This window comes from Choristoneura fumiferana, chromosome 22 (assembly GCF_025370935.1).
Source record: "Choristoneura fumiferana chromosome 22, NRCan_CFum_1, whole genome shotgun sequence".
Taxonomy (NCBI): Eukaryota; Metazoa; Arthropoda; class Insecta; order Lepidoptera; family Tortricidae; genus Choristoneura; species Choristoneura fumiferana.
Window position 1 is genome coordinate 9,887,920 of NC_133493.1, and position 16,674 is coordinate 9,904,593.

Below are 16,674 nucleotides of genomic sequence, written 5' to 3' on the forward strand. Positions count from 1 at the left end.
AAGGACCTACGCTAGCTGACGCTTGCACGGAGAGGGAGGACACCTATTAAAATGTAACTGCACGCGTGCGCCCGCACCAGCTAGCGTAGGCCCTAAGGCTGCATTTCCACTAGAGATGTGCGAGGAATATGTTTTTCATGAACCAAAGAGCCATTTCATTTGCCTATCCTCGCACAGCACATCTATAGTTGAAACAGCTGAGCGGAGCGGGGTTAAGTAAATGACGCGTCCCTATTGGTTCATGAAAAAACCCTCGCAACTCATCGCTCTCTGGTGGAAAAGCATTAACCGTGTGTGCCCTTCCGTGACCCGACTATATCGTCTACTTAAGCCGCTGGAGCAGCGTGGAGTTGAGCAAGTTCGCTTGCGCGACGGTGACAGCCTCGTCTGATAGCTCCGCGCTCGGGAACGAGGTCAGAAGTGCGAAGGGCCGCGGGCCGGGGTGGGCGCGGCGCACGAAGGCGCGTAGATCCGCTACAGTGTGCGCGTGGTTGAAGCGACCGGCCACGCGGCTGCCGTCGGCTAAGCGGAACTGTACACCAGAAAATGGGATTGATTAACCAATAGCTGGAAATTGTAGTAATGCAATGCGTAGGAAATTATTTGTTCAGATATGTACAATGTGATCGCGGATGAGGTAACTTTTAAGGTACCCTGAATCACGCACGAGTAGGCACTATACATTTTCTAATATATAAAAAAAAACATTTGTTCATACAATTTACATACACCGAGTCGCGTAAGACTTCTTATAAATAGGGTACGTAAGTTTATACCTAGAAATTGGGGGTACACTCATGATTCTGTCTGAGTAAAAAAACACAAAATGGGATATAGGGTTATGCGGGAGGCCTATGTACAACAGTGGACGTCCTATGGCTAATTGTGATGAAAAAAAAAATTACTTCAAAAACTTGGGATTGACCATATCGTCACTACTTTGAAAAAATCTCGTATCTCAAATTAATACGTCAACAAAATTGAACCTTGACCCAATGGTCATAAAGTGCACTAGGAAAAGTTATCCATTTTGAGATACGAGTTTTTTTTTAAGTAGTGACGATATAACTCTCGATATTATGACAATGTGTGCTACAAATAGGTGAATGTCGTGTGTGTGTGTTATCACGCTAGTAATATTTACCTCGACGTTTCGACCACATTGCAGTGGCCGTGGTCACGAAAGGATGTGGTCGAAACGTCGAGCTAAATATTTACTAAAGCGATAAATCCCGTATTTGAGTAACTCGACTTCAAACTCGGGTAAATCCAATTATGTTTTTTTTTTTAATTTTTGGTATTAAATAAAAGGGTAAAAAACTAGTTTTGTTACAATTTTATCGGTTCCGTGTGGTTTTTGAGAAAAATACAGTTAAAATCAATCAATTTTATCAAAATCAGATAAATCCATATGACAGTTTTTTTTTTAAAGTAGATAAGTCCATCCAAGCCAATCAGCGAAAGTAGTTTTTTTATATATCTAGAATCTAGAATCCAGGTCTGTTAAATCAAAATTATTGAGTTTTTTCAAAGAAAGATAAATTGCAATCGATTATATCGAATAAAGATAAACCTAATCAACATTTTATTTTTTGTAAAGAATGGATGGTTATTAATGCTGAATTTTCCGAACAGGATCGATTTTTTGAATGCTGTAGCCATAATAAAAAATAATGCTTTTCAAATCACCGAATTAACGTAATAACGTTGATAATAATCACTTTTTTTTTAATTATCTCCCAAATTGCTTAGTCGAAGTGACAGATTTTTAGCGGCATTTTAACTGAGTTTGATTGTCGTTTAAACTATAAGTGCGATATTAAACTAAAATTTAAAATATATGATACACAGAGGCAGTGTTACCTGTATAGTGGTGATGGGTTGCGCTGTGTCCAATCCTACGGCTTCTTGCGCGGCGGCGGTGTTGGCCTCCCGGTCGGGCTCGGCCGCCGCCGGGGGGTCGCCGGTGCCGCCGCTGGCGCCGGCGCACCCACCACCGCCGGTGTCGGGCTAACACAACAAGTACTTCATTTAACCCTATTTTAGGTCGTAACGCAAACCTGACAAACACAGCCACTGGCGTAGCTAGGGGGTGGCGGCGGGGGCGGCCCGCCCCGGGTGTCACCCCTAAGTGGGTTATGTACCTACTTAATAGGTGCTTAGCTTACTTGCATAGTAACTTTTATTTTATTTTTTCATTCGAGTTACGGACCTACGATATACGTCCCGGGTGCCACTCGTGCTAGCTACGCAACTGGACACAGCTTCAAGCTCATGTCAAGATTTACCGACAAATCTACAAATAAATGGCAACTAGGAAAAATTATTCTTGTTTCACAACTCAATTTAATAACATTTAAGTAATCTTCTAATATATAAAATTCTCGTATCACAGTGTTTGTGACCAAACTCCTCCAAAACGGCTTGACCGAGTTTTATGAAATTTTATGTGAAGGACGTAAACTATTTTTCATACTTTCTACGCGGGCGGAGTCGCGGGCAACAGCTAGTAATAATATATTACTTTAATACAAATAATAGGTTGTCACTCGACACATGTCACCGAAAATTGTCACAGTGGTGAAGTAGGGGAGTATTTCTCAAAAAAGTGTACCGTTATGAAGTTGACAAAAAATCAGTTTTGTCAAGAAACTATTAACACTAAGGACAAGATCATAAAACATAAACTGCATAACGCATCCAAAAATTCTTGACGTCAGGAAAACGTCACGAAATCTTGTGAGGAAAAAAATCGCAATTTTGTAACTACATCGAAACTATCTACTGGATCCAACAACAAAGATTATCTTACTTTTTATCACTTTTACCACAGGTTTTGTATATATTTAAAAACAATATTACTTATTTTTTGTGTTGCACGAGCATCAGGAAATATATATAGTATATTTTTTTATAAGTGGACAACTGTAAATGGACAACTTTTTGAGAAATAGTCAGGGGCTAGAAGGTTGTGTTGGTCCTTACCTGCCGAGCATGTGTCCCTTGCCGGCGAAGGCCTGCGGCGCGGCGGAGGCGCGTGGCGCGGGCTCGTGCCGCCGGTCCTCGAGGCTCACGCGCACCTCGCCCGCCCCGGACAGCTCCGGGGGGATCTCGCTACGGACACACACATTATTATTCATACGTATTCATTGTCCATATTAGACTGAGACGTAGACATAACTTTTTTCTACATTAAACTCTTAAAATAACACAATTTACAGATAAAATATTTGATAATATTCATGCCCATGCCCATATTTATTTATTTATGCATTTATGTCGTGTTCATTTGCTTATTATTTTACAAGCTTTTATTTAGTTTCACCTGTCCCGTTGTCTGTCTGTCCAAATGTAATTCAAATTCCAGTAGCATGGAGTCAAATTCGACCAAGGATCTTCCACAGTAGATAATGGATTTTTGGTATGTATTATTTGGAAATTAGCGTATTAAAAATTATGGGTTGTAGGTGCATGCATGACACCCTGATAGGGTATAATATAATGTCAACAGTTTCTTTATCCTATAATAATAACAAAATTTGATAGCACATTAATTAATTAAAGTCACATCATCATTATCAAAAAAAACAACCCAATTAAATTTCCCAAAATTAAGTTAAGAATTAGAATGAAAGTAAGCCTCTTCTGCCCTCCTAAAGCCAAAAGGCGCTATCTTAAAAAAAACACCTTTTTATTATTGTGTAGCTGGCTCGTGTTTTTTTTTTTGAGATGGCGCCTTTTGGCTTAGGAGGGCAGTATACGGTGTCCCACCGCTGGGCAAAGGACGTTTGATCGACCTTTCACTCAGGGCGTTAATCAAACTAAAATAAAAGTCACCCGCGGCGTATGCAGTTGAGGAACTCCGCGTGGTCGGGGTCTGTGTAGGGCCGCACGGCGCCCGCGTCCACTGTGTACCCCTCGCGGTACAGCCGCAGACGTACGGAGCGCGCCCCCCCCGCCCCGCCGCCGCCCTGACAACAAATAACAGGTGCCATAACCTAACCAACGAAAAGTTGGAAAACCCCCGACATTGTCACTTCAAAGTTCAATATCTCAAAAACGGCTGAACCGATGTTGATAAAACATGTCTAAGAACCGTCGCTAGAAAACTTGCTTTTAAATAAAAAAACCGCATTCAAATCGGTTCACCCGTTTAAGAGCCACGGTGGTGGCATGGTCTGTGGAGACAGACACAGACACAAAACAATCTAACTTAGTCTCCTGGGTTCAAAGTGATAATACTAGTACATATTGTTAGCAATAGAATTTATATCTTTTTAAAAAGGAATAAAGTGTCATTATCTCTGTATCATTCAAATTTACAAAAAAATAAATTCAACTTTTTCTATGAGTCATTAAGTTTTAAATTTCGATGTCATATTTTGTTGTATGGTGGGCCGCAGGAGGTTATACACCCCTCTTTTTGCGTCGGGGTTAAAAACCGACATGACTTTACCGGCCGAACAACACCGACCTGTCCCCTATACCACAATAGTTACAAGTGTTACAATACGGTATTTGACAACTCCTGATTTTGCCATATCTTAATATTATTATGAAAATATAGATATACAGATAGTTTAGCGAAGAGAAAATTTAAATCGGTTGAAAATTGGATTTATAGTGATTTTTTGAAAAATCTATATACCTGTCTCTTTCTCAAACGCTTTTCTCTATGCAGCAAGTATGGCGGTACTGGCGTGTGACGTCACATGCCAGTATGTCTTTCTCTGTCTAATCTGGAATTTCAAGCCTTTATAACTTTGTTATTTGTCAAGGTAGCTTTAAAATTGTTTTTCTATTCGATAACAGGCGTTGTGTAGTTTTAATTTATAAGACATATACAAACTAGTCAAATACCGTATCCTACTAATATTATAAAAGTGAAAGATTGTAAAGATGTTTGGATGTTTAGATGTTTGTTACTCAATCACGTCTAAACAGCTGAACCGATGTGGATGAAATGCGGTATAATGCATAGTTCTCCCAAGATAGCAATAAACAAATACTACGCGGACGGAGTCGCGAGCAATGGTTAGATCTACATAATTGTCACTTTTTTGCATAACAAAAGTTAACAAATTTGTAGAATTGTAGGCCTGATATTTGGAAGACCAAATGCACCACATGTAAGGTTGACTTTGACTGCAATTTGTGACCGGCAACTACGGCCGTTCTTCTCTGACACCTTTTTTTTTTATTGGCCTGTTAAAGTGTCCCACTGTTGGGCAAAGGCCTCCCCTTCTTTCCGCCACTCGTCTCTATCGAGTTGTGGCCGGCAACTACGGCCGTTCTTCTCTGACACCTAAATATAAAAATAGCCTTTTGCGGCCTACATGCAGAATAAACCCACTTGTCCCACGATGAGCGAGAAGCGAGCAGAGCGAGTAACTAGAAACCGAGCAATGAAAAGCGAGTTTCGAGCACGACTTACTCGCTCTACTCGCTCGAGAAGCTATGAGCGAGTATCGCTGAGCTTATAGCTTCTTATAGCTCTTATGATGTAAGAGCGAGTAGTGTGAACCGCCAGCGATCAACTATTAATATACTCAACACAATATAAGCGAGAAAATAGTCGATAGCTAATCGTTTCCTCGCTGGCGGTGAGACAACTGCCTTTGGCTGTAGCAAACTTACTCTTATAACTTTACCGATTAAATAACCTCAAAAAAAACTCAACAATAGCTCACCTGCGCCTGGGCCGGTCTGCGCAACAGGCTCGTGATCGTCTGCTGTTTGTCCTGAAACACACAACACATCTCAGGGACTTTGAACATGAAACTACCGTGTTTTAAGACGTGAGTTATCCGTTACAATATCATTTAATACATCTCAGGGACGTCACATACATTCGGGACTCTGTAAATACATCATTATAGTCCTCCTAATCGGTTTCAATGACGGCGACCCCACAAAAAAAAGACTATCCTCTATGAATTAAGACGGCTATTATGGGCTCTTACGGATCCAAAAAGAATAGCTAGGGTCATCTGCGCGTGAATTTATTTATAGTGAACAAGCGGTTGCGCGGGTGCAAGTCCACTTCACTTGTCCACACCTCTGTAGCCCAATGGACCGGCAAACCGGTACGATCAGGAGAGGTTGAGATGCAGCGAGAAGCCGCAGGTCACTATATGGATTCTGACAGACGCCCTTAAGGTTTTTCGCATTACCCTGTTATATCGCCATAAACGGTCTCATATCAATATAGACTTATATCTTTACGGAGAATCATCCATTAACTACTCTGTTGGTGTTCGCAGATGTAGTCCCCTTCTTAAGATTTAGCTCACTGTCGTGGTTTACCGGTGAGTGGCCGCTGTGACTACAGCTTCTTGGAGCCACTAAAGAAGAGATTATGGAGGTTAATACAACCAGAACACTCCACTACACCCCCGAATGACCACACATACTGATCGCACAGGCCACCATGCTGAATTCCGAATCAGAGAAAAGTTCGAACGGAAAACTACTGTCCGTATGTGGTGGGTCCACCGAAACGGAATTCCGAGTGTATGTGGCAGCCCTTACTCGCTAAGATGCTCTCATCCCTGAGGTCTTATTGTCTAACACACCAATCAAAATCGTTTTCCTTTCTTTCTGTCACATGGCATAAATAAGACAAGGGTAGATATAGATAGGTCTGGTCTGGAAGAGAGAGACGGACAGTCGATCCGGGTGGAGAAAGGCTGGAGAGGCGTATGCCCAACGGTGGGCGAAAACGCGCTGAAGAAGAAGAAGAGATATAGATAGAATATGATTGCGAACGTGCCAGCGTGTTAGACTGGCCTCATGTCCCAAAGGAAGATCAGTGCCATTTGCAAGACTGGCAGTTTGCTGATTTGGGACCATTTCGTGACATGTGCATTTTTTCCTATACTGTAACAAATAAATGTCTTCTTTCTTTCTTTATCGGAAACACAATTTCAAATAGGAAGCTAACACCTAGTTGCATGAGTGCAATTTATAGACACGATAATCGTAAGGATTAGAAAAGTTTGTAATTTACCAATCAGACCTCTTATATTTTGTAATAGTGTACCGTTACAAAAAAAAACATTCTGCGAATCTAACATTCTGTGAACCTAGCATTCTGTGAGTCTCGCATTCTATTCTAATCAGGCATAATGTAGTTTTCTGACAAGCTTGGAGGCATACAAGCTGTCTTGGTAATCTGGTGGTAGGTCTACTCACCTAGCCTGTACCCGGTGCCACTGAAGGCGCCGCGGCCGCGGCTCGCCGTCGCCGGCTCGTCCTCAAACACCACGGCTCCGCGTCTGCAATTCAAAACATAGTTACACTTGAACATATGTATATAATTTCGTAAATCCATACTAATATTATAAATGGGAAAGTGTGTTTGTATGTTCGTCCGTTTACACGAGTCACGTCGAAACGGAGCGACAGATCGACGTGATTTTTAGCAGAGATAGTTTATGGGCCAGAGAGTGACATAGGCTACTTTTATCCCAGAAAAATGAATAGTTCCCGACGGACCAGCGCGCTACAACCGAATTCCACGCGGGTTTAGTACTTTTTGAGTTTAGTAGTTGCCAATTTAGATGAATGATTTAGAGACATGGATGCACGATGCACAGAAAAAACAGAAAAAGAGACCAGCACTGGGAATCGAACCCAGGTCCTCAGCATTTCGTGCTGCGTGCTATAACCCCTACACCACTGCTGGAGAGGAATCTAGACACAAATTTTTCCTATGCATACATATCTCAGGTTGCTTATTTCTACTTTGCTAGTTAAGCAGCAGCACTAGCGACATCTATGTGGCATTGTGTGGGGTTTTTGGAGTATTTTTGTATTTTTTTATTTCAACTCCAAATTTGTTGCGTTTGTTAGTGTAATGACTTTGCAACTCACTCGCGGACACTCTTGAACATCTCTGTGACAATATCTTTCCTGTTCTTGCCAGGGCCAATGATCTGCTGGCCGGACCTTTCAGAGCCCCCCGCGTAGAATGCTTGACCTGCAACAGGGCAAACATAATGTTAGTAACAAAAGCATTTTAACTAGGCCTAAGCGCATCACATGTCGCTATCCCTTTCAGAACTGGTCAATGAAATAATATGAATATTTAAAAAAAACTAAATCTTAAGAACCACACAATTGTATTGGCCGGTTCTGAAAGGCCTATATCAACCTACTACATATCAATAGATAATTTGTCTGTGCGTTGCATCTTGGATCTGCACATAATGTGGTGTATATTTGGAGGTTTCATTCTGCATCTTATTCTCTTTCTATGTACATATTTTCTTTTGAGCCAAGGGCTGCAAATGCACTCCCATTCTGGTGCTCATGAGTGTCTAAATCATTTTAAACAGCAGAATCGCTCATCCACTACTGCTGTTGACTGTACACTAAAATACTCTATTAACCTCACAAAAATTTGTTTCAAGTATGAAAACCATACTTAACCAATTGGCTCTCTCTAAAGTAGAAATATTATTCATTCACACACCTGTATCATTCACTCTGTCTCTCTCTTTCAGTCTCTCTATCTCTTCTTTCAATTGTTTGTTTTCACGCTCATATCTAGCTATCTCATTTCTCAACCGTTTTATTTCTTCTTCACATAGAAATCTCTCTGCCTGGTCACCGGTCATGCAACATTCCTTAAAAGCAGCATCCTTGCTTGTGGACGGTGTGCAAAGGCGCTCTTGGTCTCTTGCCGTTATCCAACCCGTTTTTGATGCTGATGTTAAAATTACTCTTTGAGTTTTTTCGGAAGTGCAGTCAAAACCATTTATAATACCATATCAGATGTAACAACGAACAAACAAACAGTCCATCTTTAACAATCAAATATTACTGTCCTTTCAATTTCACTTGTTATAGATGGTTTTGACTGTATATTTATGTAGAAGTTCCATGTAATTTGGGAAATCTAACAACCAAGAGATGGCTCTCACTATGTATAATAACAAGCAACTAATGACTTAGCATAATATGGGAGTTGGCATTGAATATTTAGAACAAGGTCTGCATCCAATTACTGTTTGAATTCATAAACATTACACAATAGATTAAATTAGGATTAAGGACTCACTTTAATTAATTGTGCAAATTTGGTATCTTACAGTTGTTGCTTTTTTTCTTTTGAAATAAACAGAAATTTTTTAAGTTACAATTAAAGAAATTTCCCCTCAATTTCTTATGGCAAAAAAGCTGTGTAGTTTAACTGTTTAAGCAGAGGTTTGCAGGTTTGAGTCCACTTGCACCTGAATTTTTCAGATTTATTGTGAGAGTGGTCAAGACATGGAACAAACTACCAGAACATGTAGTCTGAGCACTGAATGTGAACCAATTTAAGAACCGGCTAGACCAACACATTAACAATACAAAGAATACTTGACCAAGGAACAGCTAGATACAGGCATCTATCAGTTGCTTGCAACTGCCTGCCTGATAATTTATATAATAATAAATTAATAATAATATGAGCCTTATATTATGAGAAACTTACGAAGAAATTTAATAGTGTGTGCGAAGTTTCCAATGTGTACTAGGCCTGCATGAAAACAGGCCAAGCCCTCTTTTGACCATCCTGAGCTGTAGAACAAGGCAAGCCAAGATAGGCCAACATGACGATGCAATTTAATGAATCTTTCTCTTTAAGCATTCAAACAAGGGCAGAGCATACAACTGTACCTGAAGTGACTATCCTAAATAACTAGGGTTAACAGTATTTACTACAATAATTTCTTATTTATAACAAAATATACCTTCATCCTCGTCACTCGAACTTTCCTGCTGCAATGAGTCTAATGTCGCAAAGTTGCCGCTGGCTGGTTTTTTCTTCTCCTTCTTCTGCCGCAGAGGTGATCCTGGCGGAGACTCCATGTCACTATCTGACAAAACTGGCATAGATGCTGGAGTAGCCGTAGGAATAGGTGCCTCGTCTACGCTGCCTCCGTGCTCGTAAAAACTAGACAATGCTACCTAAAATTTTAAAACAGCCCATTAAGTCAACGTAAAGATTAATATCCAACAAGAATTTGAATTGATATTAGTTTGTTTACATGAAACAAGTCGTAAAAACGAACAACAAAAATTTAAGCGACTCACGTCAAGCTGCCAATTGGAAGATTCCAAAAAGAAACGACTGCGGCCCTCGTCAGCGCCGGTCACGTCACAGAACTGTCGTAATGTGTCCTCCTTATTAGCGGACATGTTTACAATTATTTAAATTTATTGTTTAATAAAACGGAATACATAAAAATACCGACTCGTTGCGATGGATGACGGTTCAGAATTTTTTGACATTTCATTTCGCTTCTTTTCTTTCATAGCTAGTAGGAAAAGGCAAAGGGAAGCAGGATAAAGTTAATCAACTGACCAAAAAATTACATGATTTGAACTTTTATAAATGTGAACGAAACAGCTTCGTTTTTTTTGTCAATGATATGTCAAAAATTGACATTTGACATACGTCAGAACAGAAACCCCCTTGCTGTGCTGTGCTGCTGCAGTGCGCACTATTGCCTGCATTGTATGTATTATTTATTGCTATTGTATTCATCAAAAACAAATTAAAATTGTTTTATCGTTTGCGTCGTCATCAATTTTCGAAGCACACTAAAAACTCGTAAGGAAAATTCCATTTCGCATGTTCTATTTTCTTTTATTTCGTTCTTGACACTTCATCGATTGTTGCAGATGTCGGCAAGTAAATGAAGACTCCGAGAAAATCGTCTGGGAACATCATGAGGAAATACTACCAGCTGATACTAGTCATAGTATGTTTCGTTAGTATCGTGACACTGCTCATATACCGGCACGAGTATTACCGACTGCGTTATGTGCTCGAAGTGCTCAACTTTTTCGGTAAACCCGGTCTGTCCGAGATCGAGTTTTGCGGGCCTGGATTCAACGCTACCATGCTCACAGAAATACTGCGCAACTCCTCGATGGAAGTTCGTGAGACGCCGCCACTATTCCAGCAAATAGACGATAATTTCTACGCGTATTCGTCTTTCCTACGCTCATATAAGAAGTACGAAAAATTAACTCAAACTCACGCTCACAATATCGATACCATCGTCATCGGAAAAGCCAATGCTCGGCCCAATTTCCGCTGCAATGTGTGGCTGGAAAACAGTTCTAAACACAAAGTGGGCATATTTAGTTTCAAAACCGTCTCTGAACCCATAAACGAATTTCGATTGTTTATTTTCCAATGCTCTTTAAATCAAAATATGGGTAAACTTAAAGGAATCAGTTTCTATGCCAATGATTATAAAATTAGCCCAATCCATGCTCCAATAAGCAGGTTGATTGAAGTTAACACTAAACATAGACCTTCAAGGCCAATGAGTAGCATCCAATTTGTTAACAATGTTGTGCCCGCTATGTGCATTATCCCGAACCAAGTTCCTATAGTATCTAGAGATGCCCTTATAGAGTCCTTGGTTTTCCATCACATGATGGGTGTTAATTCTTTTACAATTTATGATAGCATGATCTCTGAAGACATTGTCAGGAGATTGAATTTAGTACCTAGTGATATAACGCAATGGGAGATCCAATTTTTCCCTCTAAACTTTCCGTTCAACTTTGCCAAGAGTTATGACATTGTTAAGCAAGCTATTGAATTGGACTGTTTGTTTAGACACTATAGATTAGACAAAGATGATGCTAACAGGGCAAGTCATGCTATTGTCTTATCCTGGGATGAATTCTTAGTACCCCGAGTTCATAACAATATGAAAGCTGTCCTTGCAGATTTTGATCCGACACATAAACAAAAATCGGTTGTCATAGAGCCTCTACTATTCTGTCTGAATCAGAATGATGATGACAACTCAGAAGCTGGCTATCCAGAGATAATGAGAAAGACGCATTATTATCATTTACCGCAAGAAAAGAAAAGACCCGTGTACATAAGAAATTTAGATGCCATGTCAACATTTGAGGACATATTCAATGTCACAACTAGTGGAGAAGCGATGCCTTTGAATTTGTTAGCGGTACACAAATATACTGAATGCCGGGATCCAAAAAGCTATCACCCAAGAGGTGTAGGGTACAATGAAACTCAGATGGAAGTCTTCAGGAACAAATATGAGGCTGCTATGACAAAATTTGGTCCAAGTTTGGTTAGTGATAAGATATACAGGTTGTACACGTCAGGACAGATTTGGGAGAAATCTGGGAATGATGAAGTCAGGGAAATGCTGTAAATTTGGATAACTTAAGTATGAAATGTAATGGCAATAACTTTGCATTGTTTATAGGGTTCTCTATTGTTTGCCCGAATTTCATATGCCATAATGTATAGTTTCCCATAGTTTTTATTTGTTGTAAAGTAATTTATTTCTGAAACAGTATTTTCTTCAGAGTTGATGGTAAACATTCTATAAGGTGACATTTAAAAAAGAACTTGAAAACAGCATGGAAGTGATTATAAATGCGCTTCATTATACTGGGAATTTTGAAGCAATGGTTATTATCCTCAAAGAGGAATTACCTTATTGAGAATTTCCTTAATTTTATTCGTGTCTTGCCTGGTATATTACTAATTCATGTTTTGTCATCTTGAAGAAGGTATCAAGTTAAATAATGGACTACTCAGATAATTTGGGTAGATGACACCACTAAACTTCATAATAATTCCAGGACATGATTCTCATATAAAAAAAAAACACTATTTGTAGCTCTGTAAACCTGATTAATTTTTTAACTGGGTTGACAAATAAGTGACGTCATAACTAGATTTTTTTATAATAAAAAGCTTCTGTCCAATGGGACAATTTCGCCAGCGTCAAATTTGGGAGCTACAATGCTGTCAAATGACCGGTAGTAGTGATGTGCCAACTCGGGAAAAACAAAACTCGATTTAACTCGAGTTAAAATTCACGTAACTCGGGTTGAACTCGAGTTAACTGGATGAAACAGAGATTTTTTCAGTTTTTACCAATTTATTCCCTCACATTTGCACTAATAGTTTTAAAAAAAATGGAGCAGAACAAATGATATTTTTATGTTTCAATTCTTTAATTTTTTATATTATTTATTTATAATGTTAACTAGAAATTATTTAAACTCGAGTTGGAGAGAATTCAACTCGAGTTGATTGAAGTTGAGTTAACTCGAGTTAGTAACTTGAGTCGACCATCACTAACCGGTAGGGTTAGTTCGGGATACCTGCAACAACAACAATTGTTAACTAGATATTTCCCTGTGTCAGTTCATTGGAAGTGTCATCATCCTCATTGGTAGTGTCATAAGTATATCTAGTTGAACAAAACAGTGTAATGATAAATATAGAAAATCTGGTATACCTACCTCTGATTTAGAACATTTTGAATATTATGGTCAATCAACTTTTTAGTGTTTTTAGTAGCTTGTTGACAAGGTTACGTGGGACGCGCATATAAGCTAATAAAAAATAAAAAGTATGATTTTATGGGGTACAAATTAGAGATGCAACGGATATCCGGCCAGTATCCGGCCACTATTTTATTATTCGGCCGAAAACCGGATAATTGTGTACTATCCGGCCGGATACCGGATGGTAAAAAACTTAGGTATAGTTATGATTAAAAACTGGTATTAATTTTAACTGACGGATAAATGTGATACTGTGTCTCGCGTCTATTCAAACAAAACAAACAGAAACGACATCGTATTTATCCGTCAGTTAAAATTAATCAATGGATGGTGAAGTTAATTAATTATACTTACTCTACAAGTTGCAAACTGCACGGAGTGTCATGCGCTGTTCGAATTAGCTTAATTTAATTTTACGCAAACCTAGGCCGAATATCCGGCTATCCGGCCAACGGTCCCGCCGAATATCCGGTATCCGGCCAAACCACTACCCGTTTCATCTCTAGTACAAATCCTCTAAAAGTGAGTTGTGACAGTTTTAATGCAATTCCTTCATGGCTCATCTAAGCATGCTAGTCAAAGACTACAGTATATATAGGGATAATGCTAGTAGTATACATTGCATACATTTGTCTAAGCAAGTGTATCACTGATGTCTCATGAGTTATGTGACAGAATAACAACACTAAAAAGTTGACTGACCCATTAGCACAGTAAGTCTGGTGTCAATATCACGAATACATCACTTAGGGCTGCTTGCAAGGTGTAGGATTAAAAATGTCATTTCTAACATTATGTATGTCAGTTACAGTTACATTAGGGATGTTAGTGAGGGGGTAGCTACGAGCTCGTAGGGGGGTAGGGATGACATTTTGACACAACTTAATCCAGAGTCAACTCGAAGCTTAGTTGACGCTGGTCTTTGGAAGCCCGCCTTAGTTGTATAAGCTCAATAACATACCGTAAACATAATTTGAGTTGATACTGTACTATGTTGAAGTACGAATTCGCTCAATTTTTGGTAGCTGATACTGCTATAAATTACGTAATAAATAATAATTAATAAAATCTTAACCCTAGGTGTGAAATATCCAAATAATTGTACGTATCTTCGATTAGGTACTGTTATTTGGAGATTGAATACTTGTAATATTTAAGTAATATTAAACCTGTTATTATTTATAGTAGAGAAGCCAACATGTGCAAAATCACCCGCATTTAGGTTGCATTTTTATCTGAGACTAGCTTTTGCCCGCGGCTTCGCCCGCGTGGAATTCGGTTATCGCGCGCTGTTTTCTCGGGAACTGTGCATTTTCCGGGATAAAAAGTAGCCTATGTCACTCTCTGGCCCTTAAACCATCTCCATGCCAAAAATCACGTCGATCTGTCGCTCTGTTTCGACGTGAAAGACGGATAAACATACAAACACACGCACTTTTGCATTTATAATATTAGTATGGATGTGCGAGGACGTGTTGCGAGAAATGTGTTTGTTATGAACCATTACAAACGCTTAATTTACCTATCCTCGCTCAGCGCAGCTCCAGTGGAAACAGCTCGGCTTATTGCATCCTTCCATCCTCCCACGTCTCTGGTGGAAACGCAGCCTTATTATAAAACTTAGATCATAATGTAATTGTGTTATCGCGGTATTAGATTATGAATCAGAAACCGCACGTTATATGCCTTAATCAGAGAGTGCCATGAAATTGTAGTTAAGCATTAATTACGGATCACTTCCAATATGTATACTGTGGAGCAATTTAGTCTTACGCCCAGGCAGCATAGTTACATTTTGTATATCTTTAAATCGCTTTGAGATTGGCCCTTTCAATTGGCCTCCACTGTAGAGCATTTATTAAGTTTCCACTCAAGGACATTACTTACAATGGGTGCAGTAATAAGATTAGATTAGATTATTTATTCATTCAGTATAAAATTACATCATAGTTTGTACATGTCAAAGTTACGAGAATTTATACTGCAATTGTCAAGAATACACAAAAGATTAAATTGAAATTAACGTCTTTGAGTACGCCATTCAATGTTTTTTTAAATAGTTTATTTTCTTTTTATGATTCCGTTTTATTTTTTTCTATCGGCAAATATCTCTAAGCTGGCTTTTCTAGTTACAGGTTGTATTTTAATTGTACCCTTTGACAGAAAAGAGACGGACTGACAAAGCAAGACAGCAATCTTTTTTTCTGTCAACTGGAGACATGATATCAAAAAGTAGTGCCTTGCAAGTATGAGGTATCGTATCTGGGGGCACGGTCCCGCCAAGACGATGAATGTTATTGTTATAACGTAAGTTAATTAAAGTAATAAGACTGCTTGTTTGTATTTATAAGATGTTCAGTTGGTTTTTTAAACGTTTTGTGCATTTTGTACCCGTGTTTTTACCATCAGCCAAATATGTGGTCTACCACCCTAAAGCTGATAATCGTTTGCGTGTCATAAAACAATAATGCCAATGCCAATAGACGTTTCTTTCAACTTGAAAGTTCGACTTTAGCGCCATATTCATCAGGCGCGGTCGGAAGGGGGGGGGGTCAAAGGGAACTGCCCCCCCCCCAAATTGTACACGTTAAATTGAAAAATGTTCTAAAACTTTACAAGAAAAAAACAATTTTTTGCCCCTAGCCGCAGTGTATTATTATTATTATTAGTGACCCCCTCCAAAATTTCAGTCTGCGACCGCGCCTGATATTAATTTCATAGGAACTTGTTTAAAAGTTGATAGACCACTTATTTGGTCGATGGTACAACTTGGTACAAGTCACACTTTTTATAAGAGCATTATAACCTTATTATTACCTCGAGTATAGACCGTTATAATCATTTCAGAATAACTTTTATACTCTGATATAATTCTATAAAAATGTTAATTACTTTCTGCCTAAGTAGGTAGGTACTCCTGGCTTAGGATATTTTATAATTTGTTTTTTTTTTATGTAAAAATTTAACAATAAAGTATTATCTACAACTTACCACGTATTTAGAAGCTTTTATTTAACTTGCCCCTTTTGTTTTGAGTCAATTCTTGCAAGCTTATTTTTCTCGGAAAATTGCATAGCGTAGAAGTACCGGTTTTGGCCACCTTAACCTCCTGAGTCCTGGCGTTTTTTAATAAACTTAGCGTTTAAGACCTAGACATGGTTGACCTGCTTTGTTATTTTGGATTTTATTTCAAAATTCTTAGAATTCTTTATTCAATGAACAATTAGTCCTTTATAAAGTACGCGAGGACTTAAGAGGTTAAGACCGTTTTTGGCCAGTTGACATTTGAAGTAATATAAAAAAAAGTATAAAAAGTATTAAAATAAT

General features: G+C 38.9%; 2 protein-coding genes across 4 annotated transcripts in view; one reads left to right on the plus strand and one right to left on the minus strand.

Annotated features, from left to right (window-relative positions):
• Window positions 1–40: 40 nt before the first annotated feature.
• On the minus strand, window positions 41–10,286 carry p47 (NSFL1 cofactor p47). The gene is given in 11 exon segments (XM_074104735.1): window positions 41–532; window positions 1,864–1,953; window positions 1,956–2,010; window positions 2,986–3,114; window positions 3,838–3,971; window positions 4,649–4,654; window positions 5,695–5,741; window positions 7,195–7,277; window positions 7,876–7,981; window positions 9,741–9,957; window positions 10,084–10,286. Coding segments are annotated over 11 exon segments (1,182 nt in total). The 5' UTR covers window positions 10,189–10,286; the 3' UTR covers window positions 41–322.
• Window positions 10,287–10,446: 160 nt separating this feature from the next.
• The window catches only part of LOC141440316 (uncharacterized), a 76,059-nt gene continuing 69,831 nt past the window's right edge, over window positions 10,447–16,674 (plus strand). Inside the window, exons 1-2 of one of the 3 annotated variants that reach the window (XR_012452686.1) lie at window positions 10,447–10,507; window positions 10,675–12,977. Coding sequence is in view for 2 of the 3 variants with exons in the window: in XM_074104799.1 (XP_073960900.1) it covers window positions 10,689–12,197 (1,509 nt within the window). In the remaining variant the exon portion in view is untranslated. Of the gene's footprint in view, window positions 10,604–10,674; window positions 16,338–16,674 lie in introns of those variants that run through there. The other 2 variants (XM_074104799.1, XM_074104800.1) reach the window with 2 other exon arrangements.